Genomic DNA, 27,029 nt, shown 5'->3' on the forward strand with positions numbered 1-27,029 from the left:
ACATCGTTTTGGACCTTAAAGTTTTCCAATCATAAAAGCAAAAATAACCAGAGCAATAGGCTCTTGCCAACTGCAGGGATATCACATTTGTCTCTGCAGTTGACGAAATAAACCGGACCCAGTACTTCCTTGTACTTGGAACCATTTTTTTTGGTCAGGAGTTGATAAGTCTAAAACCGGGTTTCCCAAACTTGGGTCTCCAGCTGTTTTTGGACTACAATTCCCATCAACCATGGCCACTGGTCCTGCTAGCTAGGGATGATGGGAGTTGTAGTCATGAAAACAGTTGGAGACCCAAGTTTGGGAAACTCTGGTCTAAAAACACAAGCAAGGATTGTTTCTACCATTTGGGGATAGGCTTATCTGAGTTGTTGAAATATGTTTGCAATTCCAATATGATGTTGGACATTCAGCAAAGGAATGTTTCCAGACCTGGACAACGTTTTCAATTTTCAACGTTTTCAATTTTTTCATCTTGCGTACAACCAGAAGGCATAACAGGCACTTTAAATCAATCTAAAATAATAGCTTGGCTTTAATCTGTGTATATGCCCACCAAGCAGCAAGTTTTTATAGTTTCTGGATTGCTCTGAATTCTTCCGAAGAGTATTTAGGAAAGTCTGTTGGAGGAATCCCATCTGCTTTGACCAGGAAGTGTGAATTCTAACAGCCTCCAAATGAAAAGTGGGTACTTGTATCCTCATGAATTTATATCTCTTCCTAGGGTCACTGGTGGAGAGCTTTTCGAAGACATTGTTGCTAGGGAATACTACAGTGAAGCAGATGCCAGGTAAGAAGAGCTTGTCACCTAGTATGCCCCCTGATTTGGGTTGGGCAAACTGAATTCTCCCAGTGCTGTTTGTGGAGTCTGTACTGTGTACAGTGCAAAGTTTTATCCCATTCCACTCCCTGTTAGTCCTATATTCTGTTTGGCACCTGTTCCCCTGAGAGTGGGTAAACACATGGATGTATTTAATGTTTGGACTTCCAACTACTGTCTCATAAAAAAAGAGTAAAGGACCCCTGGGCCGTTAAGTCCAGCCAAAGGCAACAATGGGGTGTGGTGCTCTTCTCACTTCATGCCGATGTTTGTCCGCAGACAGCTTTCTGGGTCATGTGGCCAGCATGACTAAACCGCTTCTGGCGTACGGAACACCGTGATGAGTGCCAGAGCGCATGGAAACACCCTGCCGCAGGGGTACCTATTTATCTACTTGCACTGGTATGCTTTCGAACTGCTAGGTTGGTAGAAGCTGGGGCAGATCAACGGGAGCTCACCCCATCACGGGGATTCGAACCGGTGACCTACCGATTGGCAAGCCCAAGAGGCTCAGTGGTTTAGACAACAGCGCCACCTGCTCCCTTAAACCATACACCTAAGCTGCAGCATATTTAGTAGGGTGGGGTAGTTCTGCTATAGCTGTTGCATTTCTTTCCTGTACCTACAGTTTAGGCACAACTTTGGCAGGGTTTTCAGATGCCTGCATAAAGCCAATCTGAGAGCAGCCTACTAGCAAGAACATGCTTAGCCTTGCAGTTCAGCTCATCTTTGCATTTCCACATCACCTGGGCCCAGGGGTTTACCGACACCTACGGTTAGGAAGTGTATTTGGAAAGCTTCGCCAGAAGCTGCTGAAACCTTCCTAAATCTCAGTTGAAAGAAATCAGAAGGCCATCTGCCTGACTCTGACTCTGCGTCGCAAGGCAGGATAGTCTACTGCACCTCCCCCAGCAGAACAGTCTGTGCAGTCATGGCCATAATAGGCTGCAACTGAAGAGATGCAGACTAGTGCCAGCAGAGCAATTAGCTCCACATTACCTGGTCCTCTTAACTTTGATCAAGTAAGCAGCTCAAACCACATGCAGTGGAGATGTCAGGAAACCGGTGCTCTCATTGCAATAATAAAAAGCAGGTTCTAGTCTTTATGGTGGTAGGGAAGGCTGTGGATACATTCAGCTAGATGTGTGCAAGTGAGAGGAGACTTGGGTGCATCTTTGTTGTATGGACCCAGGTGGCGCTGTGGGTTAAACCACTGAGCCTAAGGCTTGCTGATCAGAAGGTTCGCGGTTCTAATCCCTGTGACGGGGTGAGCTCCTGCTGCTCGGTTCCAGCTCCTGCCAACCTAGCAGTTCGAAAGCACGTCAAAATGCAAGTAGATAAATAGGAACCGCTACAGCGGGAAGGTAAACGGCGTTTCCATGTGCTGCTCTGGTTCGCCAGAAACGTCTTTGTCATGCTGGCCACATGACCTGGAAGCTGTACGCCGGCTCCCTCGGCCAATAATGCGAGATGAGCGCGGAGTCCCAGAGTCGGTCATGACTGGACCTAATGGTCAGGGGTCCCTTTACCTTTACCTTGTTGTATGGAAGCCTTTAATGGTTGAAGGAAGCTGGCAGCAAAGCAAGGCAAGGATTCCTCCTCCTCCTCAAATAAATGCAATGTATCCCAGCCTGAAATGTTGCCTTAAAAGCAATTCATGGGAAATACTGTTATTAACACCACACTTGCCACCCCCACTTTTTTTTTGGCTGCAGAAGGAGAACAGTGCCACTTAAGCAAAGCTTGGGGGGGCAGGGTAAAGGCCCCTGTAAATGTCTCTGGGTGGTCATATTCCCAGCTTATCTCCTGCTACCCTGGATCCCCCCTCCAGCTTGAAGAGGTCTAGCACTTCCTTGCTTAAGTCATTGCTAGCTTGTCCCCTTGCTGCTTCGAGCTGCATTCCAAAGCCGGCTGGAGAGAGCTAGCAAGTGAGAGCGGAGTTTGTGCCAATCTGACCTTCCGAGAGACTCCTTGCGCTTTTGCCATTTTTGGCCAGAAAGTCTCTTGCTGTGAATTTGGCTCTGTCCTAGTTACACAGATCCCCCCACCCCCACCCCTTTTCTGGGATTGAGAAGCTGTAGTCACAGGGCCTGGCAGAGTGGTTTACATTGCAAGCCCCTTTTACTGGGTGGGGGAAGCAGTGCCTTGCACAGCCTTGTTCTTTCCTACAGCAAGCCTGTGTCCTCAACACTTAAAGCAGATTCTGAAAGTGCACACTCCCCCCCTCTCCCCCCCCCCAGGCATTGTTGTTGCTACCTTTTCAAAGGGATTTGCACCAAGATGGGTCTGACTCCTGCAACGTGAAATTGCCAGGGGGGGGATTGAACCCTGTAACTTCCTAGGAACAGATTCCTATGGTGTGGCTCAGGAGCTGTTAAAATACACACTCCTCCGTACATCAAAGAGACTTTGCTACTTGCAGTAAGTCGCTTACGTACCAGCCGCCGTGTCTGCTTCCTTCCAAGCGCTTGGAAACCTCTATCTGGTTGAGCATTCCCAGAAATCTGTGTGTGTTGCCTCATGCACAGGCAACGTGGGTGTAGTGTTGTCCTGACATGATAGGTGTAAATGACATGTTGCTCCTCTCTCTGCAAAAAGAGGGAGAAACAAGAGGCAGCAGATTTTCATTGAGCTTGCAGGAAGCTTGAAGTGGGAAACAGGGGAACTGAAAATGCACTCTGAGTGGGTTCTGTACTTAAAAGGTGTCCAGCTCCTCTCTGCAGACACATCATCTTTGCAATGTGGTTGCATTTATTGCTACTAAAACCTTTCCACGCTGGCAGGATCCCAGCCTTGAGACTGATGGAGGAGGCTGCTGATTGATTAAAGTCTCGAGGAGGCCTGCCAAATGTAGGCGAGTGCAGTTTGTAAGCTGGCCCAGGGCTCGCCACTCATATTTTGTGGGGTGCGTGGTGTTCTTTTTTGGGTACCTGTGGACAATTCAGGGACCGGTTGAAGCTTTGTGTTGCTTCCAAGCACTCCTCACTGCAGCAAGTTGAAATGCAAGGTACTGCGATCTACACCATCTTCACAGTAGAGCAAAAATAGGTAACAGTTACGGCATAGGATTGCACCAGAACTGCCCTGTATTTACTGGTTGCATTATTTATGTATTACTGCTCCCTGGTTCCACTGCCTTTGGTCATAGTTATAGGTGATGATATAATCTTGGCACTTGTGCCTTGTGAGCCTTGACGTTATCAATAAATAAATACATTAATGAATAACACTCTCGCTTTTTTTCTTTTCTGCAGCCACTGCATTCACCAGATTTTGGAGAGTGTCAATCATATCCATCAGCATGATATTGTACACAGGGACTTGAAGGTAACCCTTTCTTTTGGTGAAAATGCAGAGTTGCTTTGAAGCTGTCGTTGGTAGGAATGGAAATGGGATCGAGATAGCATGAATTACAGTTTACTTTTGGGGCTGCTCAGTCACTTACTCATATCTTTGCTCCTGTAACACCCAGTGCTCTACCTAATTCTGCATTTTATAGAATCTCAGAATATTCAGAATAGGTACACTGCATAATATGGAGGTAAGCTGCATTAGGTACCCTGAAAATGCTCTTCGTTATATGACTGTTGTACGTACACATCTTGCTGTTCTTTAACCCAGTGCTAAAGTTGGTTCTTTAGCTCTATGCCAACTCTGTAAAAAAGGCCACAGAAGTTATTAGCCTACCAAAAATTTTAATTACTAGCCTGCCTGAGAGGGCTGGCAGAGGAGGAATGGAGAGTGAGCCAAATTCTATGTACTCACCTGCATGTAATTCCTTGTCACCTATGGCAGCCACATTATTGCTGAAATACAAGGTTGCTCTATGTCTACTTTTTGAACCTACTCATGATGGTGCATTATTACATGTTTTAGCAAGTTCATCTTCTCATATTTCTAAAAGTACTGTATGCACACATGAATGGCACCGAGTTCGTGTCCACCCATTTAGCTTGCAGGTCATTTTCCAGCCTGTGTATTATTACAAAACGAAGATGATTGTTCTACTCCTGAGTGGTTGAGGCTGCTTCAGTGGCAGATTCCGTTAGCCCTTGCCATTTCCATTGCATTGTAGGTGAGCCTGTTTATGTGTGCCCTGTTCAGTTTAATGCAGCCTCTTTTGCTGAGCCTGCTGCTACCTGGTGCACAGGTGACTTGTGCCATTACTTTCCCCACTTCCCTAGTGGAAACATGCTTGTGCTAGCTTGCCCACTTTACTGCAAGGGAATCTGTACTGGTTACTCTATCGCAGTGTTTCCCAACCTTGGGTCTCCAGCTCTCTTTGGACTACAACTCACATCATCCCCAGTTAGCAGGACCAGTGGTCAGGAATTATGGGAATTGTAGTCCAAAAATGGCTGGAGACCATAGCTGCCAAGTCTCCCGTATTCCCCTGGAAACCCGTTTTTCCTGCTGTTCCCAGCCGAAGAAACGGATTTTTTTGTTTCCCCCCAGTTTATTCTGGCGTGGCGGCCATTTTGGAACTGAGCGGAGCAAGTGACTTTTGATGCTGCTCTGCTCAGTTCCAAAATGGCTGCAGCGCGACTTCTGGTGCAGCGGCCATTTTGGAACTGGGCAGAGCAGCATCAAAAGTCACTTCTGAGCATGCTCCGCCCAGTTCCAAAATGGCGGCAGCGCGACTTCCGGTCTGCTACTTCCGGTCCGATCCCTTATTTTTCAGGCAGGAACTTGGCAGGTATGCTGGAGACCAAGGTTGGGAAACTGCTCTATTGGAAGTGGAGAGGGAAAAGGAAGTCTAGATCACCCCCTGAGAGCTCTTCCTTGCATCAGCTGAAGCTGTTGTTAAACTTCAGCTAGACAGAAAGGATTAAGCTGCCACCGTCAAAGAGTTTTCACCCAGGCAACCATTGCGTGTTGATAAATGGGGCAGTGAGGCAGATAGACAACCCAATCTTCTGGAGAACCCGTAAAAGCTGTGGCCAGATTGGGATTTAGGTTTGCCGCTTCCCGGTGGTCGATAGGCAACATTGCAAGCTTGCAAAAAATAAAATAAAGAATTCAAGCAGGCAGGAAGCTTCCATCTTAGCTCCTCTGCGCCCCTTCCCACTTTGGTTTTTTTAAAAAAAATTGCCTCACAGAAAGCATTCACTTCCTCCTAAAACCCTTGGTGTTCTCCTTTCAGGCTGGTTTTTTCCCTTATTTCTTCTTCCTCTTACTGAATTTCTCTGTGTGTTTAGCCCAGGGGTCCTCAAACTTTTTCAGCAGGGGGCCAGTCCACTGTCCCTCAGACCGGGGGGGGGGGGGGCGGACTATATTTTGGGGAAGAAAAAAAAGAACAAGGGATAATGAGAGGCGCGTGAAAGGGCTCTGGAGAGGGGCTGGCACCAACAGAGCCCAGCCCCCTACCTCCTCTAGGCAGGGTGGGGGAAAGCCAGGAGGAGGGAGGGAGGAGGCTCCACTGCTGCCATGTGAGAGAGAGGGAGAAGGAAAGAAGATGCGCACTGGCAATCCATGCGGCGATTCCCGGACCACCCGTGGGCCGGATTTAGAAGGCAATTGGGCCTGATCCGGCCTTCAGGCCTTAGTTTGCGCCCCATGGTTTAGCTTCATTGTTAGCCAGGGCAGTCTTGAGCAGGTTGCGCACCCTGGTGCTGAGGGGTGGAGATCGCTCCGGCGCCCCCGCCCTCGCAGGGTGCAGCATGGTTTCTGCGTGGCTTTGCTGCGCGGCGCCCTGCATACCGGCCCGGCACCCTGGCTCGCCGTGCCACCAGGGGTCTATCTAGAGCCGGCCCTGTTGTTAGCTCCTCTCCTCAGCACTCCTTACCCGGCTCTGATGTTTTGTGCTCATTTTTTGAGGCTTGTTCTGTAGTTGGTTTCCTTATCTACAACCTCTTTAGACTCTGTATTGTCCTCTGCTTTGCTGACTGGATTCTACCCCCACCCCCCTGTCTAGTCTTGTGCTCAGTGAAGCTAAGGCTTTTCAAACTGCTAGTCATTAGCTCTCAGTGGGGAGGGGTTAGCCTCCATTTGCTAATGATCAGCTAAGAATCTGCTATTGCTCCTGGCTTCTTTGCTTGCATTTAACTGGAAAGGCATAGGAGAAATCCACACTCTCCTGCCAGGAGCAAATTGCAGCAGCAAAATTACAGCCCGTAAAGGCAATAGACATTTTTACAGCTAGTTCTGCTTCTACTCAAGTTTTGGCTCCAACAGCCCCCCCCCCAAACGGCCGCCACTTTCAGCTCTAATGATATCTGCCCTACAAAGGATGCAGTGGACCATACTTCTTCACTCACTTGTTTTCAGCCCCTTTCCTAGCATGAAATTTGCCTTTTCCACAGCTGCCACACATGTCGTAAATACCTTCATTGTCCCGTCATCCACAATCTTATTTCAACTGAGCTATCTACCACAAATCATAGAACTGTAGAGTTGGAAGGGACCTCAGGGGTCCTCTAGTCCATTCTCTTGCAATGCAGGAATCTCAACTAGAGCATCTGTGACAGAGGGCCATCCAGCCTCTGCTTAAAAACCTCCAAGAAAGGAGAGTCTACCACCTTTTGAGGGAGCCTGCAAGATCTCTTTCCTGTTCAGTTTCACCTCCCTCAGCTCAGTTCCCATCAATATATTTGTGAGGCTATGATTTTTTTGCCTTAGTTTGCCATCATTTTATACTAGTGTTCATTGACTCGCATTTGCCCTTTTATTGCTCATTCATTCTGTTTGGAGACACCCTTATGGAGCTTTCACAATTTCTCTTTTATTTTTACCAACCTGAATAGTTTGGGGTCATCAGCAAGCCTGGCCACTTCACTGCTAACCCACAAGACTCAGTCATTTGTGGGCAAGTGGAAAAAATACAAGTTGCAATACATAACTTTGAGGGACCCCACATCTTAACATCTAAGCACTGAGAGAACGGTCCATTTATTCCTACTCTCTATTTTACATGGCAACTAAGGAGTGGTGCACGTGTTTGTGTGTTTGTCGGGCTCTCTGTTCACATAGGATGACAGCCTGGACCAACAAACCTGGCTGGCATCCCCTATGAACAGTAAGCATGTCCTTAAGCATGCCCCCCCAAAGCTCTGTTGTGTTTCGGAGTTCCACAGCAGGTGATCAAAGGTTCATTGGCAGAGAAATCAATGTGGACAAGGTTCCCTGCAGGTGAGAAGTTTGAAAACTGCTGGCTTGCCAGACTGTGATCCAATGAAAGCTGCCAAAATAGGTTTTGACTTTTGTCTTCCTCAGCAGCTATTTTATATAACCACGGGACTTTTAATTTCTTGTCTGCAGTATGTGTTCATTGGCATCATTCATAGCTTATACCCTCACTTAGCAGAGAAGCTTTGTGCTAGCATGAAGCTTTAAGATACTGGAGCCTCCAGGTTGCATCTGTGAGCCAGAAAATATTTTGAGGTCTATTGCAAAACCAGAAAAAAGAAAATTAGTTCCCATCATGAGAAAATGGCTCTGACCCCTTTTCTCTGAAAAGACCTATAGTCAGTGCGGGGGCCTGCCTCATCAAAGTATCTCTTTGTGCCACTGCCTTTGGCCATGAAGAGTTCAGCGCAATGTCTGGAAAGTTCTTTGAAGTGGTAATAAGATTTCTCCTTTCGCCTCGGACATTTGTATGCTCCTCCAGCAAGGCTGTCCTTTGTGAGAGAGTGTTAACTTCCCGCCTGCCTTTTTTGTAAACCTTTGCTTGAAAACTGACCACAGGAGATCTGAGTTTGTTCAAGACTTGTTCAAGATCTTTGATCTTCCTAATCAGTATCTGTTAGGTAAGAGAAATGTTTGAGCAAACAGGGGGGGGAAATAAGGAAACTTCCAGCTGGGAGCTTAAGGAAAAGGCAACTAAACAACGCATATATAAGTTACTTTGCTGGGAATCAAAGGAGGAAAACAGGCGTAGTATTATCAAAGTGGGGAATTACAAGAGTGCATTAAAATGTGTACGATTCATGGATTTGTATCAAGGAACTACATTCTATTCTTAAATCTGACACTTGCTTAAATACTAATATTTAAGTGTTAAGTATTGTAAATACTAATGCATACCATTGCTACATCTACCATTTACTTAAATATAAGGCCAAACTAAATGTGACGGAGCACCCATGTTCTTTAACTGATGTCTGCAGGGACTGTGTATGTATAACGGAGCTGGGGGGGTCGTGATGTTTAATTTTCACCTGAACTTCATGCCCCCTTCTCAAGCCCCAAATTATGCAGGGGTATGCAGGTTAAGAGAGTGGGATCCTCTCCCTAGCCTTACCTCCTCACCACTTGTTACCTGAGCTCTTTTCTCCAGCTGAACTCTGATACCAGAAGTGAATTGGGCTGTGAGAAGAGTGCCTGCGGTGATGGAGCAAAGGGTGGTAAAGTGGGGACACTACTTTGCATGCTAAGTTCATGTGCCCTGATATGTACTTTTTTCATCAGTGAAGAATGTAAACACCCCTACCTTTTGGTTTTGGAATTCGGCTGAATGTGGAGCCATTTGAATCTGCCGCTAGTCAACCGTAAGGGCCATCCTGCCCAAGGTGTTAATCTGTCTCTTGTGTGGAAATGCTTGTTCCATACTTACGATTGCCACTGCTCAAGGATTCACTGTTAGTCACTCACATAGAAACTAGATGCAAATTAGGAACCGCCCAGAACTTTCCTGTATTGGCTCTCCCACCCCATAAAAGTTCGGAGGAAGATAAGTGCCCCGTCAGACCTTTGGTAGCGTCCTTTCACTGAAGCACCGTTCAAATGGATGTTTACTACCGGAAAGCCATTTGCATGAGTCATGTGGTAAACCACTCATGCAGTGTTATAAAACTACTGCAAGAAATGCTTTAGGGAGTAGTTTATTCCAGGATAATGTTTAAGTGCATGCAAAGTAGGGGTGCATCCTGCATTAGCCAATGGTGCAGATGGATTCAAATGGAAGTGAACATCACTTTGAGATGCGTTTTTCCTCACCTTTAACAAGACCCCACAAGTGTTAATATTGCTGCTCTCATAGAAAATCAAAATCTCTGAACAGTGAGTATCTTGTGCCAGGATACATCCTCCTCCTCTTCCTCTTCTTCTTTTGCCATGGTTCCATCTCTTACATGAAAGCCAAGAGCTACAATGAGTATTTTGAACATGTGCCTAGATTAGCAAAATACAGTATAGCGTTTTCTGTTGTCATTGTGGGAATGGGGAGAGGCTTATATAGAGGCTGGAGAGACCAGACCCAAACCTAGGAACAAACTACTTTGATTGGGCATAATACCACCACTTTGTCTCCAGTGAGTAAAACTTTCTCTTCGGGGTTGGAATGGCATCAATGTTAGGATCTAGAAACTAGGTAATTCATGGTGGTTGTTGAGCTGTGCGTTGACGTATTTGTCTCTGCTTACAGTCAAACCAGTATGTTGAACTCCTTTCCAAACCATCCCAAATCTGTGCTTACTGATTATGCAGGCTTCTTATGGAAAAACTGGACAGCAATATTTTTCGTCATGACCAGTTTCTGGAGGGAATGTATGTGCAAGTGATGGGCAAGCAAGGCAGAGGAGCATGACCGTAAGCTATGAGGAACCTAGATGTTGACAAAGGGGCATGTAGGCTTTGACTGTACACATTAGACCAAGGACACACTTCTAATCCAAGCATGCATTTGGGGGACCCATTTCTTAAAATTTTGCTATATATTTGGATGGTGGCAGTGCTCCTGTTGACCCATCTTGGATCAGTCCACAACCCACTCGTAGATCCCAACCCACCAGCTGAAGACCAGTGCATTAGAGGGTTTTGCGGATAACTTGGCCTAATTTCAAATATATTCTCTCAACCATGAGAGTGAGAACATTTAAGAAATACAAATTGGCAGAAATCTAAATTCAGCTCTTATATTGGATGTATGTTAAAATTAGATCAATAGTACACAGGCCTTTGCAGAAATTATCTGTGAGGGATGGAAATAATTACCTTAGCCATAAGTCCAGGGAAACTAGCTGATCCACATGGTCTGTCACCTATCTTTTACCCAGTTCACCCAGTTCTGCTTTAATCTAGCTTTTGACTTCCATAGGTGATGGTTTAGATGTTTTTTTAAAAAAGATATCCAAATGCAATTACATACTACCTTTAAGGAAATCCAAATAGCAAATGAGGGTCAAATAATTCCTACGGATAATCTGTTTCAGTTGCACTGTGCCTGGTGTCAGCACCAGCAGAGAGAGTGGGGTTGGGGGCGGGCGGGTTGCACACCACTTCCAAATCCTCCACCCCTGCCCCTCCAATGTTTCATGGGGAGGTATGTTTGGTGTGTTTGGGGAACCCTGTGTTGTTAGGGTTCTTGAGCACGGCGAGTCTTCTAAGTAAGTTTAACCAATTTTGGGGAAGCTTCTTCATGCATTCCATTGAATGTGCTTGGAAGACCCCTTTGGACCTTCCTGCTCAACACACAGAAGGACAGGGACTTTGGGGTGGTGCATGTGGTTCCACGACTGATTCCTGTTAAGGAATGATTCCGGAAAAGAACAAGCGCATAAATCATGACAGTTACATGCAATGAAATCTGGCTGGTAACAACTTCCAATCAAAAAGAGAACTTCAAAAGGTGCCAAAGAATATTGTTATGTTTGTAGACACCCACCCACATCCATTGCAACATGCTTATAGCATGGTTGAGAAATCTCTGGGACTCCAGATATTATCGAACTACAGTTCCCATCATCCTTGCCCATCTGCTGTGCTGTCTGGGGCTGATGGGAGTTGGAGTCAAACAGCATTTCCCTGTTCCTGGCTTTAGAGTACAGCATAGTTTTTATCAGAAGCAGTGGTTTGCTTCCTTGCTTCATTTGTTTTTAGGATATTACACCACCTCTTCGACTTTAGAAATCCTGCATGGCAATTTACACAGCAAAAATCTTAACTCTGTGTTGCTGTCTTCAACCATCACCAGCCCGGGGGGGGGGGGAGCCCCATGGCATCTGGCTTCTCCCAGGCAGAGATTAGACAGACATGGTCTGTAGGACAACAGACAGCTGCAAAACAAGCAAGTTGTTTGGATAAAAGCCAAGCTGAACTTTTTTTTAATGGGTGCAGGCTCTGAACTCATGAGGTTGAAATGATACTTCTGAACATGCTGCCCAAGTATTTTTCTTTTTTGCAGGAACCATGGGGTTGTAGTTTTCTCTGTCTAGAAAAACAAGGGTAGGGGGATGACATTATTTCTGGTTCAGGAAGGCCTCTCCAGTGAGCCTTCTTCACTACTTGCCATTCCCTCCTCATTCACATAGATTTTGTTTATGAGGAGGAGGTTTGCAGGGGGCCATGAAAATCACCTTGGCATTTTTTGAGTATTCAACAGGAATGCTTGTCAAGAAACAGGTGAGCTTTGATACAAGTTGGGGTGGGTGAGTCATGCACCACTAATATTGACAATATCAGCATAATCTTTGGGAATAAGATGATTAAACTGGAGCTGGTTATCAGACTGGGCTCCAACCAAAGAGCTACTAGAAATAAGTGTATAATATCTGGACACTGAAGTTATTACACAATTGCTTATGAAAGTCCAGTCTTCCCTAGGAATTGAATTGCTGATAAACTGTTTCATTGTTCCGTTACGTGACATACGTTCGTGCTCAGCCTTTCTGGTTCATTTTTAATTTCAAAAGAGGTGCATTCCCTATTCGTATGTTAAGATAGCAAGGCCAATGATCCCACCATGAATGCTGAAGCTCTCACAACCAGCCAGGAATCATAATCCAGATGCAGAACAGAGTTGTGATATGCACCAGTGGAATGGCATGTCTTCAGCCTTGGCATGAGGCTTTGGCTGTAAATATCTCCGGCAGTTATATATAGAGAGAACCAGCTGTGTGATGTGCCAGGGAAGAGAGTGGGAAGTAGACAGGTTTATGGGGAAATGGTGATGGTCAACTCATTGCCCTTAGCTGCTGTGTGCATTACCCCCCTTAGTCTGATTATTATGCACACACGTCTTTCAAAGCAAGAATATTGTGCACTGCCTATCTGTAGTATCATATCTGGTGTACTTGCACAGCAGTGGTTGAATTTTAGTTGTTGTTACTTACTGCTGGTGTAAGGGCTTGCCAGTGTTGATGGAGCCATATAAAGCACTTGTGGAGGACTGTGTCTCTTGTTTTACACACACACACACACACACACACACACACACCCTTACACCCTTGCAGCAGCCCCATGATTTCTAACCAGAAGGAGGGAAAAAAGGATTGTGAGAATTGATGCATTAATCAGAATCTAGAGGCAGGGCATTTCTGAGGTCCAGTGCTGAGGGCCTTCTGGCGTTTCCCTCGCTGCGAGAAGCCAAGTTACAGGGAACCAGGCAGAGGGCCTTCTCGGTAGTGGCACCCGCCCTGTGGAACGCCCTCTCAACAGATGTCAAAGAGAAAAACAACTACCAGACTTTTAGAGGACATCTGAAGGCAGCCCTGTTTAGGGAAGCTTATAATATTTAATAAATTATTGTATTTTAGTATTTCTGTTGGAAGCCGCCCAGAGTGGTTGGGGAAACCCAGACAGATGGGCGGGGTATAAATAATAAATTATTATTGTTATTGTTGTTGTTGTTGTTATTATTCCTTGGCTGGACTGCCTCTCCCTGCAGGTGGAGATGGGATGTTTGGGTGCTCCCATATGGAGGAATGCCTCCCCATTTTTAGAAATCCAGTATGTTGGGAACACAAAATGATTCAGCTTGGACCTTCTGTGTCAAAAGACCCAACAGCTTATTTCATGTTCATATGTTAGTCTGAAGTGGTTGTAGACCAGGAACATGGTTATCGATCTCTGCGGGCTGACAAAGTGAAGAGTAACTCTACTTAACATTTGGGAATATGTTAAAGTTAAATAAAAGTCTAGCAGGAATTGAAATATACGCATCCGATGGGAAATGAAGGGGGGGGAGAAAAATAATAATGGCAAATTGCTAAATTATTACAAGTATTGAAATAGAATTGGGAAATGTATGCAACATTGAGCAGTAAGTAAGGAAGGGAAGAGAAACATCAAGTTAGCAGGATGGTAGGTCAACTTTTCATTTTGTATAAATTTGATGTTAATTTGTTGCTGTTGTTTTGAAAAGCAATAAAAATTAATTTGCAAAAAGAAAAGAAAAAGGAACATGGTTACCACCTGATTCAGATTAGAGCAGAAAGTAGCCCTGAAACTAGCAAATACTAGACTTCAGCTCAGACTTAAATGTGTGCCTTCAAGAATACCTTTTCTAGACACTTGGTCTCTTAGTGGATTATGGGTGCGAGCTTTGCAACACTTAAATCCTTCCCACCACATTGTGTTCCTCAGGTATGTTTAACCTACTCCTGCCATGGAGCACAACAGAACTGATCCCTGAACATCCACCTGGCCTATTTTCTGGGCACCCTGTCAGTTCTAAATCCGCCCGGAACAAAAGCTTCAGTTGCCACGAATATCAGAGGCCATGGAAAATAAACATTCTCTCTGTGTGCTCAGTGCTTGCCCCCAAATAAGGATCCTGTTTCCTAACACCATGGGGTACCCTCATCAACCCTCATCAAAGAAAAAAAATGTTGCATTGGGTGTGGTTTTTAATTACAGTCCTTGGACCAGCTGCCCTGTTTTTAAGTTGAATTTCATAGTCTGCTTAGTTAAGAGTTTGCGTGTTAAGATACAGGATCCCGTCTCTCCAGAAGTGGAATGATGCCATCCCCGGGCGATCCTTACTCCAGTCTGTTTCTGAGCCTCTTGCTTCTGCCTTCTCCAATTATCTGCATTGGAGTTGTTTTAGTTTTGTCTGCCAGGAGAGAGAAAGGGGAACACAATCTCATGCCCTGAGCAAGGAGGGAAGGATATAGTAGTGGCTATTCTCCTCCACCTCATGGCAACAGAGGCCTCGTAGTAATAAATCCTTGCAGATGAAAATTTCCAACAGAGCTCACATTGAATCAGCAGACAAGAGTGCTGCAGTGACTACATAACCATCCCCATCTGGATCTCTCCATTCAGCAGTCCTTAGCCGGATGCTCTGCGTTCCGTGAGGGACTTTACAATTGAGCAGAGAATACAAAGAGAACTGTTCTGTGATGGAAGAGTTTCTGTCCCTTAAAACTGCCCAGCATAGGCTTGAAAGAGCTGAACCGGCTTCCCCATGGCAGTGAATGGGCTTGCCCAGCTTCCTGCCCACCCACCCACAAAAGCGGGGTAAATTACGCAAATGTGTGTTAATTTGCATAACTTAGACTTTCTGTTCTTTTTTGGTGCGTAACTTCAAATCCCTTGCTCTATGCAAACAAATCACTGTGTACATGGTCCTGCATATTATCCCCCCCCCCTTTGTGCCTTGGGGACCCAGTATGATGTTCATTGGGAGTTGTATCACTGCAGTTTGCTGTGTCTACTGCATCATTATTTCTCCACATAGATGCTGTCTCAAGCAAAAGTGAAGGAAGTGGACCGCCAGTGCCACCTACTGTCAATATATTTAATAACTTGTCTTTGATTGCAAAGGTTGCCAAGGAGAATTCTATATAAATACACTGCATGATCTTCGGGGTGGGAGTGGGGGAACACGGTTTCCTTTGCGAAATGCCACCAATTGGAGCTTCTCATAGGTGCAAGTTTGAAGCTGGCTTTTTAAAGACAGCTCTTCTATTGGGGAGGACATTTGTAGGTGTGAACTTTTTTCAACATATAGACCAAGCGTTTGCAGAGAGAATATATTTACTCGAGGTTTTCCTTCTCTTCTTGTTTTCTCTCCTCACCACTTCAGCCTGAGAACTTGCTACTTGCGAGTAAGTGCAAGGGTGCAGCTGTCAAGCTGGCTGATTTCGGACTTGCGATTGAAGTTCAGGGGGAGCAACAGGCATGGTTTGGTAAGTGTTTTCTCCAAACCGGAAGGAATGTAAGATGGTCGAAGGGGTTGTGCTGTGATTGAAGGGAATATCGATGATGGTATCCACTGTGGCAATGGAAATCAGTGATGCAATCTGTCTAGGCTGTGCATCAAATAAATTCCCCCCCCCCCCGAGAGGTATCTATCTTCTGGGTGTTTTGCAAACTTCCATGTGTGTACAGCTCACACCTGCAGTGAACAGCTAGTAGCTAGAAATGCACCATTTTTGCAGTAACACAGTGAGAGTAGTTTGACTGCCACCAAAAGCAGCAGCAAAGTACATTGGTCATCAGCCAAGTACTGTCCTCCTGTCTGAACTGGAGCTCAAATGATGCTCTCCCGTCCTGCTAGAACCAATGTTCTAAAAAGTGAAGACTTTCTGCACCACTTAGACACCATTTTCTGACTTCATTTGTCAGCCCCTCATGCTCTTCACCTCCACCTCCCTCACCCACAAAGCCTAGTAACCCTAAAATAAGAACATGAAGTTAGATCACTGCTCACTTCTACTGGTGGTGGTTAATTTCAGTGGCAGCTAAACTACTCTAATAAATCCTATTGCTATCCTGTTCACTCTTCTTGGAGCATCCCCCCCCCCAGTATGGGACCCCACCTACAAACTGAAAACTGGCACCTAAAACATTTCCAGGTGCCTTATTTGCTTCCCTCCTTCCTTACTACCTTAGTGGCATTTTCTGTTCCAAATGCTCCCTGTGCATATCTGGAAATGGATGAATCCTGCATTTTTGTTTGGGTTTGTTGAACATACAGTAATAATATGATATGGCTCAAGGTTTCCTGGTCTAGGAGCCAATAGGATGTCGTCTCATTTGCTTTGTTATCGATAGCCTAGCATCCCTCACACTTTCTCTACTTTGCCTGATATCCTAGTTTTTATGTGTGCGCGCGTGTACACACAGACACAGAACAGCCGCTTTGTGTGAGAATGGCAACATTAATTTGAAGCTGCTGAGTCTGTTCTGCATCTTGTGTTTCGACAGGGTTTGCTGGTACTCCAGGCTACCTGTCCCCCGAGGTCTTAAGAAAAGATCCTTATGGAAAACCTGTGGATATATGGGCATGTGGTAAGGCTACCTAACATTCATATTGTTTGAGGGTGAGGGGTATGCATGCTTAAAATCTGACATCGTTTTAAAATGAGTTTTACATGAGAGGGTCTCCACCATACCTTGCAGTGAATTCTGCAAGTTAATTATTCATTTTGCAATAAAACAGAAAGGAAGGGGGGGACGATAGTTATTTTTAAAAATAAAGCTAGGGTGGAATTCACCTAACGAGTCCCATCAGCAGGAGTCCTGCACAAGGACTTGATTGATTGATTGATTGATTGATTGATTGTCTTTCTATGCATCCTTTCATTCAAATGAATCCCAAAGCAGCTTACAAACAATGAATAGAACTAACATCATAGAGCATAATATGACTTCACAAGTACAGTATAAATCGTATAAAATAATTAACAAATCATCAGTAAAACAATTGCTATCTATAAAAATAAGCTAAGCATTACAATTACATCAAAAGTCATATTATATGATAAACAAATCGGTACAACATTTATAATCTATAAAACAATATCAACAACAAAATAGCGACTAAAAAAATAAAATAAAGCTCAGAACTGTTAAGTTCATACACACATTCTCCACGCCCCCATGTCTTTTCACTCTTTTCAGTTCATTAAAATACACTTTCCACTTGTGCAGTGGGGCTTTCCCCTAAACATGCCCTCCACAATTCACTACTGAAGTGAGTCTGGTTATGAGAACACAGGAAGTTAACATCAAGCACTGCCTTACATAGAGAAGACTATCACACAAGGGCTTTTCCAGCACTTGGGGCTTGCAGTTTAGTAACCACTGGGACATATTATGACTGACGAAGCCAGAAGTACTCTCTGATGACCTGTGCATTAGTTTTAAAATTGAGCTCTTGGTGTTCCAAATGAATTACAGCACTTAGGACGGTGGCATGGCCATGGCACAAAGTCCCTCCACAGAAGGTGGGCTTGGAACTGTCTAGACACATATGCCAAGACTGCATTGTGAGAATGGGCTGCAGGCCTAATTGGAGCAAGCCAATGTAACTGCAATATCTTTTCTTCTCCCCCCCAGGTGTCATTCTATACATATTGCTAGTGGGGTACCCCCCATTTTGGGATGAAGATCAGCACAAACTGTACCAGCAGATCAAGGCAGGAGCCTACGATGTAAGAGAATTGTTTTCTATACAGTTAATTCCAATCAGTTGACTGAAATAAGCCAGTAGAGATAGACTGTGGGGCTTCACAACTCCTCCCTGCCCTAAACCAATGCTACTGCCTCACTCGCCTTCCTGCCTGTCCGTTCATTATGCTGCAGTCGGTATGGCTGCCCAGCTGCAGTGTGACGACATTTTACATTTTTATGCATGCAGGAAGATGTGTGAAGTTCGACACCTGCAGGGCTCTGCAGTCCACTAAAGCTGCGCCATGCGTTGCCTGTGTGTGTCTGCATTCAGTTCCCCCCAAAACGCAAATCTCCGAATGCCCTCATATTCGCAAATATGCCAAAGCTGCCAGCTGAAAGGGTGGAAGGTGGCAATGAGTTCAGTGTGGATCATAAGCAGGAGAAGCCACCTCGGTACAGCAAAGGGGCAAAAGGCATTTCCCTGTCTCCTCTCTCGCTTCTAGTTTCCATCTCCAGAATGGGACACTGTGACTCCGGAAGCGAAGAATTTAATCAACCAGATGCTGACAATAAACCCAGCAAAACGTATCACAGCTGACCAGGCTCTTAAGCACCCATGGGTCTGCGTAAGTATCTCCCTTCCCTGTCTCCGCTCTTGTTGGAGGGGTAGTTTCAGTCATTTCCCCCCTGCACTTTTACAGTAGTGTTAAGAGCACTGCTCTTGACAGCACCGTTCAGGGCTGAGACAAAAAAAAGGGGTGGCAGATATTTTTTGCAGATAATTATTTTGCTTTCCTATCAGAGATAACCTAACAGTGTCCTTTGCTTCCCTCCCCAGCAACGATCAACTGTGGCCTCCATGATGCACAGACAGGAGACTGTGGAATGTTTGAGAAAGTTCAATGCCAGAAGAAAGCTGAAGGTGGGTTGAAGGCAACAGTCTTTATGTTCTCACGGTTTGGGATTATGGTAGGTGGTGGTGCATATTTGGGGTGCATATTTGCTTCTGACACAGACATTGGGGTTCATGCTGTACTCAGGGTTGTCAGGGCCTTTCCATGGGGTGAGATCAAGGTTTTGCATTGTGTACTGGACACATTTCTTCTTGCAAAAAAAGTTGAAGTGAAATAGTTTCATTCAAGGAAGCTTGTTGTGTATTGTTAGGGTGGGCCTGCCTTACCTTTGGCTAAGATTTGCTGTTTACAGGCTACAGTAAGCATGCATGTCTGCTAACATGGTGTAGAATATCTCTCAGGAGCCTGATATCAAATGCAAATCATTTTCTCTCTCTCTCTTTAGGGTGCAATCCTCACAACAATGCTGGTGTCTCGGAATTTTTCAGGTAAGTATTCCCCTCCCTCTCCTTTCTCTGTTCCTCCTTCCTCATCCTTTTTTAAATATAGGCCTTAATGCATGCGTTAAACAAATGCTGAAGAGTCAATGACACAGATTGTATCCCAAGTTGGTTAAAGAAGGGTCTCCTTTCAAGATTTTCTGTAGTCATTATAAATATAACTCAAGGTTAGAAAGGTGTAGTCATTCTACTTGAGAGTTGGTTTGTTCACCTGAAGACCCTTTATTACACTCGACTTTTGATATGGATTACTCCACATCCTTCAGTTTTCCATTAGGAACTCGGTTCTTTAGAGTTTGTGGTGGCAGGCTTATTTCTTTCAGCTCAGAAGTGGGAGCTTAATTCCGTGCGAGAGCAAGATGCATTACTGGAAGAAATGGAGTGGTTGGTCCCTCAAATCCCATTGCAGAGAGTCCTAAAGCACTCGGGCTGCTGCCTGTTTTCTTCTGATGTGTTTTGAAACAGGTTTTTAGTTCACAGCCAGAAACTGGGCTTACTCTGATCTGTACGGTATTAAAATAACAGTGTCCTAAGGGTTGCAGTGGGGAGACAATCTGCACGCTGGTCCTGCCTAGCAAGCAGATAAAAGTTGTGAAAACTCGGTAGCTCCCACCCTCCTTGATATCCCAGCAACCTTGACAATGCCTGTAGCCAAGAGCTGGTGCTATCCCAGATATGATAATAACCCATCTGCAACTTCAGAAAATGGGAATTTACATAAAGCGGCATTTCCCCTTTTTAAAAAAAACAGATGAATTTGCTTTTTTATAACCACCAAGTTCATTTCTACCCAGATAGCTCCTTTCTCATGTGCCTGGGAGGGGGTGGGGGCGCGTCTTGGGCCATAATACGTCACTTTGTGATTCCTCCCCTCTTCCTGTGCCTTTCTCTTATCCAAGAAATGTGGCTCATTTAGGGGGGGGGGAACGGAACCATGTCATTTTTTTCCTCCTAAAATGTTTCCTTGACTGTTAACTTCTATTATTTATATATATTGTTGGGGGGTGAGTTTGCTAATAAAGCAAGGGATGCCTTCCTTTTGTGCTGCTGCTGCTGCTCACTTTTATGTGATTTATTTCAGGAAACAAATCTTGTCCCCTATGGGGGATTTATTATTGTAAGGGGAAGAGAGTATAGAGTCCCTCCCCTCGCAGTCAGGAAGTGGAGAGAGAGGGACAGGGCTCTCTCAGCATGGGAGAGCCCCTGCTACACAGGAGGGAGGAAGAGAGAGGGGGGAAAAGGGGGGAGAAGGAAAACATGGAGCGTAGACCCTTTCCTCCGGTTCCGGAATTACGCAGGAGAAGGAGGGGAAAGAGGTTTGCTGCCCCAAGACTCTTATGTTGGAGGAGGTCAAGGGGCGGTTCAGTGCCGGATTCTGCATCGGACTGACCAGACATGTTGTACATACCCAGCTCACTGTAAATAGCCTGCACTAATAAAAACTGCTGAAAGACAAGCATGCGGAAGGTCGTTACTCTAGAGTAGTCGCAAGAACCTCTGACAATTATATATTTACTTTTTGTGTGCATCGGTTGCTTGCTGCGTGGGGGGTATGCAGGCGTGGTTGGGAAGATAGGATAGTGAATCTTAGCCTTTTCTCTCTCTTTTTAAAAAAGAGAGTTTTGCTTTCCTTTGGAAACCATTTCGAACGGGGGTTCCGTTCCCGGCCCCTGCGTGCATCACTGGAGCACGCATAAACGTCCCCTGTCCTGTTATATCCTGCCCCCATTATGTCCCAGTTCTCCCCTCTTCCAGGTATCCAAAAATACCCACGTGTCAGTAACCACACACCAATTAGACGTGCCTAAAATAGTTGCCACCTGCACTATTTTTGAGGATGGCTACGTGCTTTTTTAAAAGTAACTATACAACCTTTAGAAGACATCTGAAGGCAGCCCTATACAGTGGTGCCTCGCTAGACGAATTTAATTCGTTCCACGGGTCTTTTCTTATAACGAAAAATTTGTCTAGCGAATCCCATAGGAATGCATTGAATTTTTTTTTAATTTCTTTTTGCCCATAGGAACGCATTAATTGAATTTCAATGCATTCCTATGGGAAACCGCGATTCGCTAGACGAATTTTTCATAAAACGAAATCGTCTAGCGAGGCAACCTCGGCTAGAAAAATCCTTTCGTTAAGCGGAAATTTCGTTAAGCAGGGCATTCGTTAAGCGAGGCTGCATCGTGCCTTTAGAATACAGAAGCTACAACTGAGGCGGTTGTTGCAGCTTTAATCTTTAGCATTGCTTGTAATTGAAAAATACCTAATGTTAATAGTTAGCTTCACAGAGCTAATTTCCAACAAATACTTATAGAAAGAGAGAGAAGTCACAAATTTCCTGCTCCACAACTTCTTACTTTGTTTAGGGATGTTTTGTTGTGCGGAGATATTTGTGGGAAGAAGATCTTCTTAGCTGTGGCAAGAAAAACAGGGTAACCACCTGCTTTTAAATCTTAAAACCGCCCTGAGATCGGTGGTATGAAGGGTGGTATACAAATTGAACTAATAATAATAATAATAATAATAATAATAATAATAATAATAATAATAATGAACAATGATAATAATTTCCAGCCTGAGGGCTTTATTCCTAGCGAGCAGCGTGCCAGTGTTCGGTAGGGGTCAGAGGCAAAAGTAGGTGGGTTAATAATAAATAAATAAATTTTTAATTATATCCCGCCCTTCCCGGTTTAAAAACCGGGCTCAGGGCTGGCAACAGCAAATATAAAACATTGATTAAAATGCGATTTAAAAACAGCATAAAACAGCATAGGATACAACATAAAATGCAGCATCAATATCAATAAAATTCAATAATTCAGGGTTCATTTTTGGGAAAAGAAAAAGAAAAAAACAAACCTGGGGGAAGCAAGGGAGGTAAATCCAGCCACCCAACCCTACATGCACATCTCTTCAGCCCCCATCCAGGCAAGCAAGAGGCAATATACTCAAGCCCCATTAAACTCAGTGGGGCTTAGATCTTCTGACTGCAAACCCACCAAGATGGGGGCTTTGTCCCTTACATTGAGTGTTAAACACACAGTTGCTAATCTAGGTATGGTTGAAGTGCATGTACAACATTTCATTCTGTTCTGGTTGTTTCAATGGGTCTTAATTATATCTGTTTGGGAATTGTACACATTTTTCCCTGTTATGCTTTATGCATGAAATATGAGTGGGAAGAATCTTCTCAGCTGAGAGAGACCAAGGGAAAAATCATCCCAAAACAAGTTACAGTACTGACCCATCTTTCCATTTGTATAGAACTTTTGGCACAGGGTGTTTTAAAATGCTTATTTTCCAAACATGGAATCTTTAACACTTCTGGTTTCCCCCAAGGTAGGACAGGAGGACCTTGTGGGAAGGGATATGACAACTTCTCCCTTTCAGTCTTGATCCAGTTGAGAGCCCCCTACAGCTGCTTCTCAAGAATTTTTTTTGAGACGGGCCTTAATTTTCTTTCTTGGGAAGAAGACGGATAGCTCCATCTAGCGTCTGTATAGAAAAAGGCTCTGCAAATTAATATTCTTTGACCAATAAGTTCTTATCTCAGCCAACTGACTACTACCTTATTTGGGAAGCAACAAACTACTGTTGTTAAAGGGACTACGGGGAATGTTTTTGCTTTAATGTTTTTTTCTTTTCTTTATGTTTTTCTCTATATATTTTAAGTTCTGTGTCTACATAAGTCAGTGGATTCCTTTGAAGCCCTAGCCTGACACTAGTGAATGAGCACAAGTGTGCATTGTTTAAGGGGAAACCCAAAACTCCTTGTGTCCCAATCTTTTCTTCCATGAGATCTACAGCTCCCTTCTTTGACCTTTTACTCATGGCCACTCTCTTGATGAACTAGCAACCAAGCCTTACTCAGTTAATTGCCATGATTCTTTAATTTTATCTCTGCCATGCTGAAAAAGCTGCCAGCCAGAAAGGTTAACATAAATTCCTAGAATGTAAAAGGCCTGGGACACCCAACAGAAATGAATGGGTGCACGCACAAAATGCTTAGATGAAAACTGGTTTATTAACTAGCAGGTGGTGCAGCCCATAGTCTTCCAGCATTAAAAGAGTGACTGAGCAAGTTCTGGAATCTGCCTGGAAATGGCAAATCTGACTGAACAGATCTGGGAGATCATTAACAACATATAGAATCATTTGAGAGTTCGTCGCTGCCCTTTATTGACCGTATGAAAACAAGATATAATTTGGATATCAACCACACCAAACTTAGTAATTTTAGACAGTTTAACTTACGGCAGACCTTTAATGCATGCCACTAAGATGGGCATGTGTCAGTGCCATAGGATCTTCTGTAGGGTGCAGTGCAGTGCTACAAGTAGAATTTCCCCAGGTGGTCTAAGTGACCCTACAGATCTTACAGGGGGGGGTGAGCTCCCATGGCTCTGTCCCAGCTTCTGCCAACCTGGCAGTTCGAAAGCACACCAGTGCAAGTAGATAAATAGGTACCGCTGCAGTGAGAAGGTGAACGGCATTTCTGTGCGCTCTGCCACTTGTCACAGTCCTCCATGTGCCAGAAGCAGTTCAGTCCTGCTGGCTACATGATCCGGAAAGCTGTTTGCAGACAAACACCGGCTCCCTCGGCCTGAAAGAGAGATGAGCGCCGCAACCCCATAGTCGTCTTTGACTGGACTTAACCGTCCAGGGGTCCTTTGCCTTATCATCATAATCATTATCATCAGTGCTTTTTTTCTGGGGGGACGCAGGGGTGCGCATACCCCTAAACATTTCTGAAATGAAGTTGGGCCTCAGTGAGGGGCAGTGTTTCAATATGAGTAGGAAAATGAGAGTACCCCTAAACATTTTTTAATCATTATCAGTAACAACATGAAATATAAAGTAGTCCCCAGTTGTTCAGGGATTTGTATGTTAACAACACGACCTCCATTCAACCTGGACACAGCATTCTGCATGAAGGGAGGCTCCACGTAGTCATATTACAGTAGTCCAATGCAATCCAGCCAGATAGGTGGAGTAGTAGTAGTAGTAGTAGTAACAGCAGCAGCAACAACAACAACAACAACAACAATGTTGATGTAGGTGGTGTACCAACTTAACTTCACCAAACATCTGACCATGACGACAGGGTTAATTCATATACCCTCAAAAAAATTCAGACTACTCACACACACCCTGAGGTTAATGCTAAATCATGGGTATGCCCTGCCCTATGATGCATGGTTGCCATGCAGCCCATGATGACCCATGCCAGCCAAGGGAGTCAAGGGAATAAAATGATGGCTACCTTTTGAAGCAACCACATTCTCTCCCCAAATGCTCAAAAATGATGCTTCATCTAGGGCATTATTGGGAGAGGGGATGGTGAACGTCGCCAAGAGCTTTGGGGTTGCAAAACAAAGAATGCTGCTGCTCACCACCCATTTGCTAAGCCTCCCAACTTACCGACTCCCCTCAGTTGCAGACCCCTTTCTACCCATCTGTATTTCAAGCTGGAAGTGTGAAAACAGCTCATTCTGGCTTGATCTTGCAACAGGGCTGGTGCTGTAGCTCAAAGGATTGCTATTTGTCATGTTGTAGTCTTGCCTAAAGAGTCTTCATATTGGGTTAACATGGCAACAGAGTTTAAATTGGTATTTCCAGCAGCAAATGTGTTGAGGGTGTTTGTTTTTGGTGTGCTCTGTCTAGTTGGAAGAACCTGCTAGACACCAAAGCAAGAGGATTAGAAGGGCAGCTTTAATTGCAAAGCTGGATATCCTGCAAAGCTTAATTGAATCATCGACCTGAAGAACTATTGGACTTCGCACAAAGGGAATTGCTTATTTCTAGGTAGGACCTGTAGCAAAATCTGCAGTGTCTGGCCATCCTTTAACAGGAGACTCTCCTCAGGTTTACTGTGTGGGTTGGTCAGGCAGGTTGTCCTACTTTTCCACTAGTTGCTGAACTATGGATGGCCGAATCAGTCCATTTCCTGTCCAAGTCAGTTCTGCAGTTCCGCACTCCGTACGTGGAAGTTTGGGTGACAAGAGACAAAGTCTTTGCAGTCTTGAAGATATAGAGAGAAACTAGGGGCAAAAAGATGGCATATTCCTACACAGATATTTGAAATATATCAAAAAAATATGTCGTTCGGGCCTTTTTATGCTGCTTTGTGATAGGGTGGACGGTAGTAGTGGATCCTATTTTTTGTTTGTTTGTTTCTGTTGTAACAAAAGCCCAGGGTGTAGAAATATCAAACAATGCAGCAGGCTGGACTATTATTTAATTGATTTATATACCGCCCTTTATCCAAAGATCCCAGGACAGTGTACAACACTGAGAACATAATTTAGCGAGCATAATAAAAAATAACACAGAGCATAATAATACATAGCATAGTAATAAAAGTAGCGTAATAACACAATAACTTTTATTTCTGATGTCTATTTTTTGTTTTATTTTTTTGTTTCGTTTTGCTTGCTGGAAGTATTTTGGGGGGGGTAGGGCGTTGGGGGAACATTCCAAAATGTGGGCTGGGGAGCCTCAGGCTAAGGGGCTGAATGTGACCCTCCAGTGCTATCTGTCTGGCCTTTGAGACTCTCCAGGCCACACCCATCAGTGGCCCTGCTCTACACCCTTCCAGACTGCTTCTGCCTAGCTGGAACGCATCCTTTAAGCTCTGATAATGCCCAGGTGGTGCTGTGGTTAAACCACTGAGCCTAGGGCTTGCTGATCAGAAGGTCGGCGGTTCGAATCCCTGTGACGGGGTGAGCTCCCGTTGCTTGGTCCCAGCTCCTGCCAACCTAGCAGTTCGAAAGCACGTCAAAATGCAAGTAGATAAATAGGAACCGCTACAGCGGGAAGGTAAACGGCGTTTCCATGTGCTGCTCTGGTTTGCCAGAAGCGGCTTTGTCATGCTGGCCACATGACCTGGAAGCTATACGCCGGCTCCCTCGGCCAATAATGTGAGATGAGCGCGCAACCCCAGAGTCGGTCACGACTGGACCTAATGGTCAGGGGTCCCTTTACCTTTACCTTTAATGCCTCTTTCCTGCCTGGACGGACGATGGAGAAAGGGTACATGAGCTTGTGTATCAACCAGCCCACTGCAGAAAGTTATTTTTTTTGTTGAAACAAAATAAAAAAAAAATCCTTCCAGTAGCACCTTAGAGACCAATTAAGTGTGTCATTGGTATGAGCTTTCGTGTGCATGCACACTTCTTCAGATACACTGAAACAGAAGTCACCAGACCCTTATATATAGTGAGAGGGTGGGGAGGGGTATTACTCGGAATTTTTTGCCTCTCACCCCACCCTCTTTTGCCTCTTGCCCCACCCATGGCTGGCATGTGACCCTCCATCCTAAATTGTACTCAGGACCTGCTGTGGGATGCAAGTGCTGTTGAGCTGGTTCAGAATATGTGACCATGGTTTGCTGTCAAATTCAACATATGTGTAAGTGGATGGAATGAGAGGAGTGTGTATACAGACCTCTGACTTTTGTATGGAATGCAGCCCACTGTACAAGAGCAAAAGCTTCCTCCATTGCTCCTCCCACTTTTGCCTCTGTCCCTGCCCGCCACTGGCATGTGAACCACCAGAAAACAAGGGAGCACAGCCCTTTTTCAAAAAGCTACAGCCTGAAGTGGCACAGTTCTGCTGTAATGTCGGGACTGTACCACTTGGTTTCCACTTCATTCTGCATGCTCTCTTTGTGTGTATATATAGACCAGCACTTAGTTTTTGCAGAGCAGAGACACTGCTGCCATTGAGACACCACAGGGGTCTCTTGACCCCCTCCAGCACATGAATACGGAAGGGGCTTGCTTTTAGAATTCAGCT

General features: G+C 44.8%; 1 protein-coding gene across 32 annotated transcripts in view; it reads left to right on the top strand.

Moving 5' to 3' along the window:
• CAMK2G (calcium/calmodulin dependent protein kinase II gamma) overlaps window positions 1–27,029 on the top strand; it is a 157,800-nt gene that overhangs the window by 86,515 nt on the left and 44,256 nt on the right. For all 32 annotated transcript variants that reach the window (XM_035138186.2, XM_035138185.2, XM_060275059.1 and 29 more), the window contains exons 5-12: window positions 725–790; window positions 4,075–4,147; window positions 15,564–15,666; window positions 16,688–16,771; window positions 17,822–17,916; window positions 18,379–18,501; window positions 18,714–18,797; window positions 19,175–19,217. In XM_035138186.2, the coding sequence (XP_034994077.1) occupies window positions 725–790; window positions 4,075–4,147; window positions 15,564–15,666; window positions 16,688–16,771; window positions 17,822–17,916; window positions 18,379–18,501; window positions 18,714–18,797; window positions 19,175–19,217 (671 nt within the window). The remainder of the gene's footprint in view (window positions 1–724; window positions 791–4,074; window positions 4,148–15,563; window positions 15,667–16,687; window positions 16,772–17,821; window positions 17,917–18,378; window positions 18,502–18,713; window positions 18,798–19,174; window positions 19,218–27,029) is intronic.

This window comes from Zootoca vivipara, chromosome 5 (assembly GCF_963506605.1).
Source record: "Zootoca vivipara chromosome 5, rZooViv1.1, whole genome shotgun sequence".
Taxonomy (NCBI): domain Eukaryota; kingdom Metazoa; phylum Chordata; class Lepidosauria; order Squamata; family Lacertidae; genus Zootoca; species Zootoca vivipara.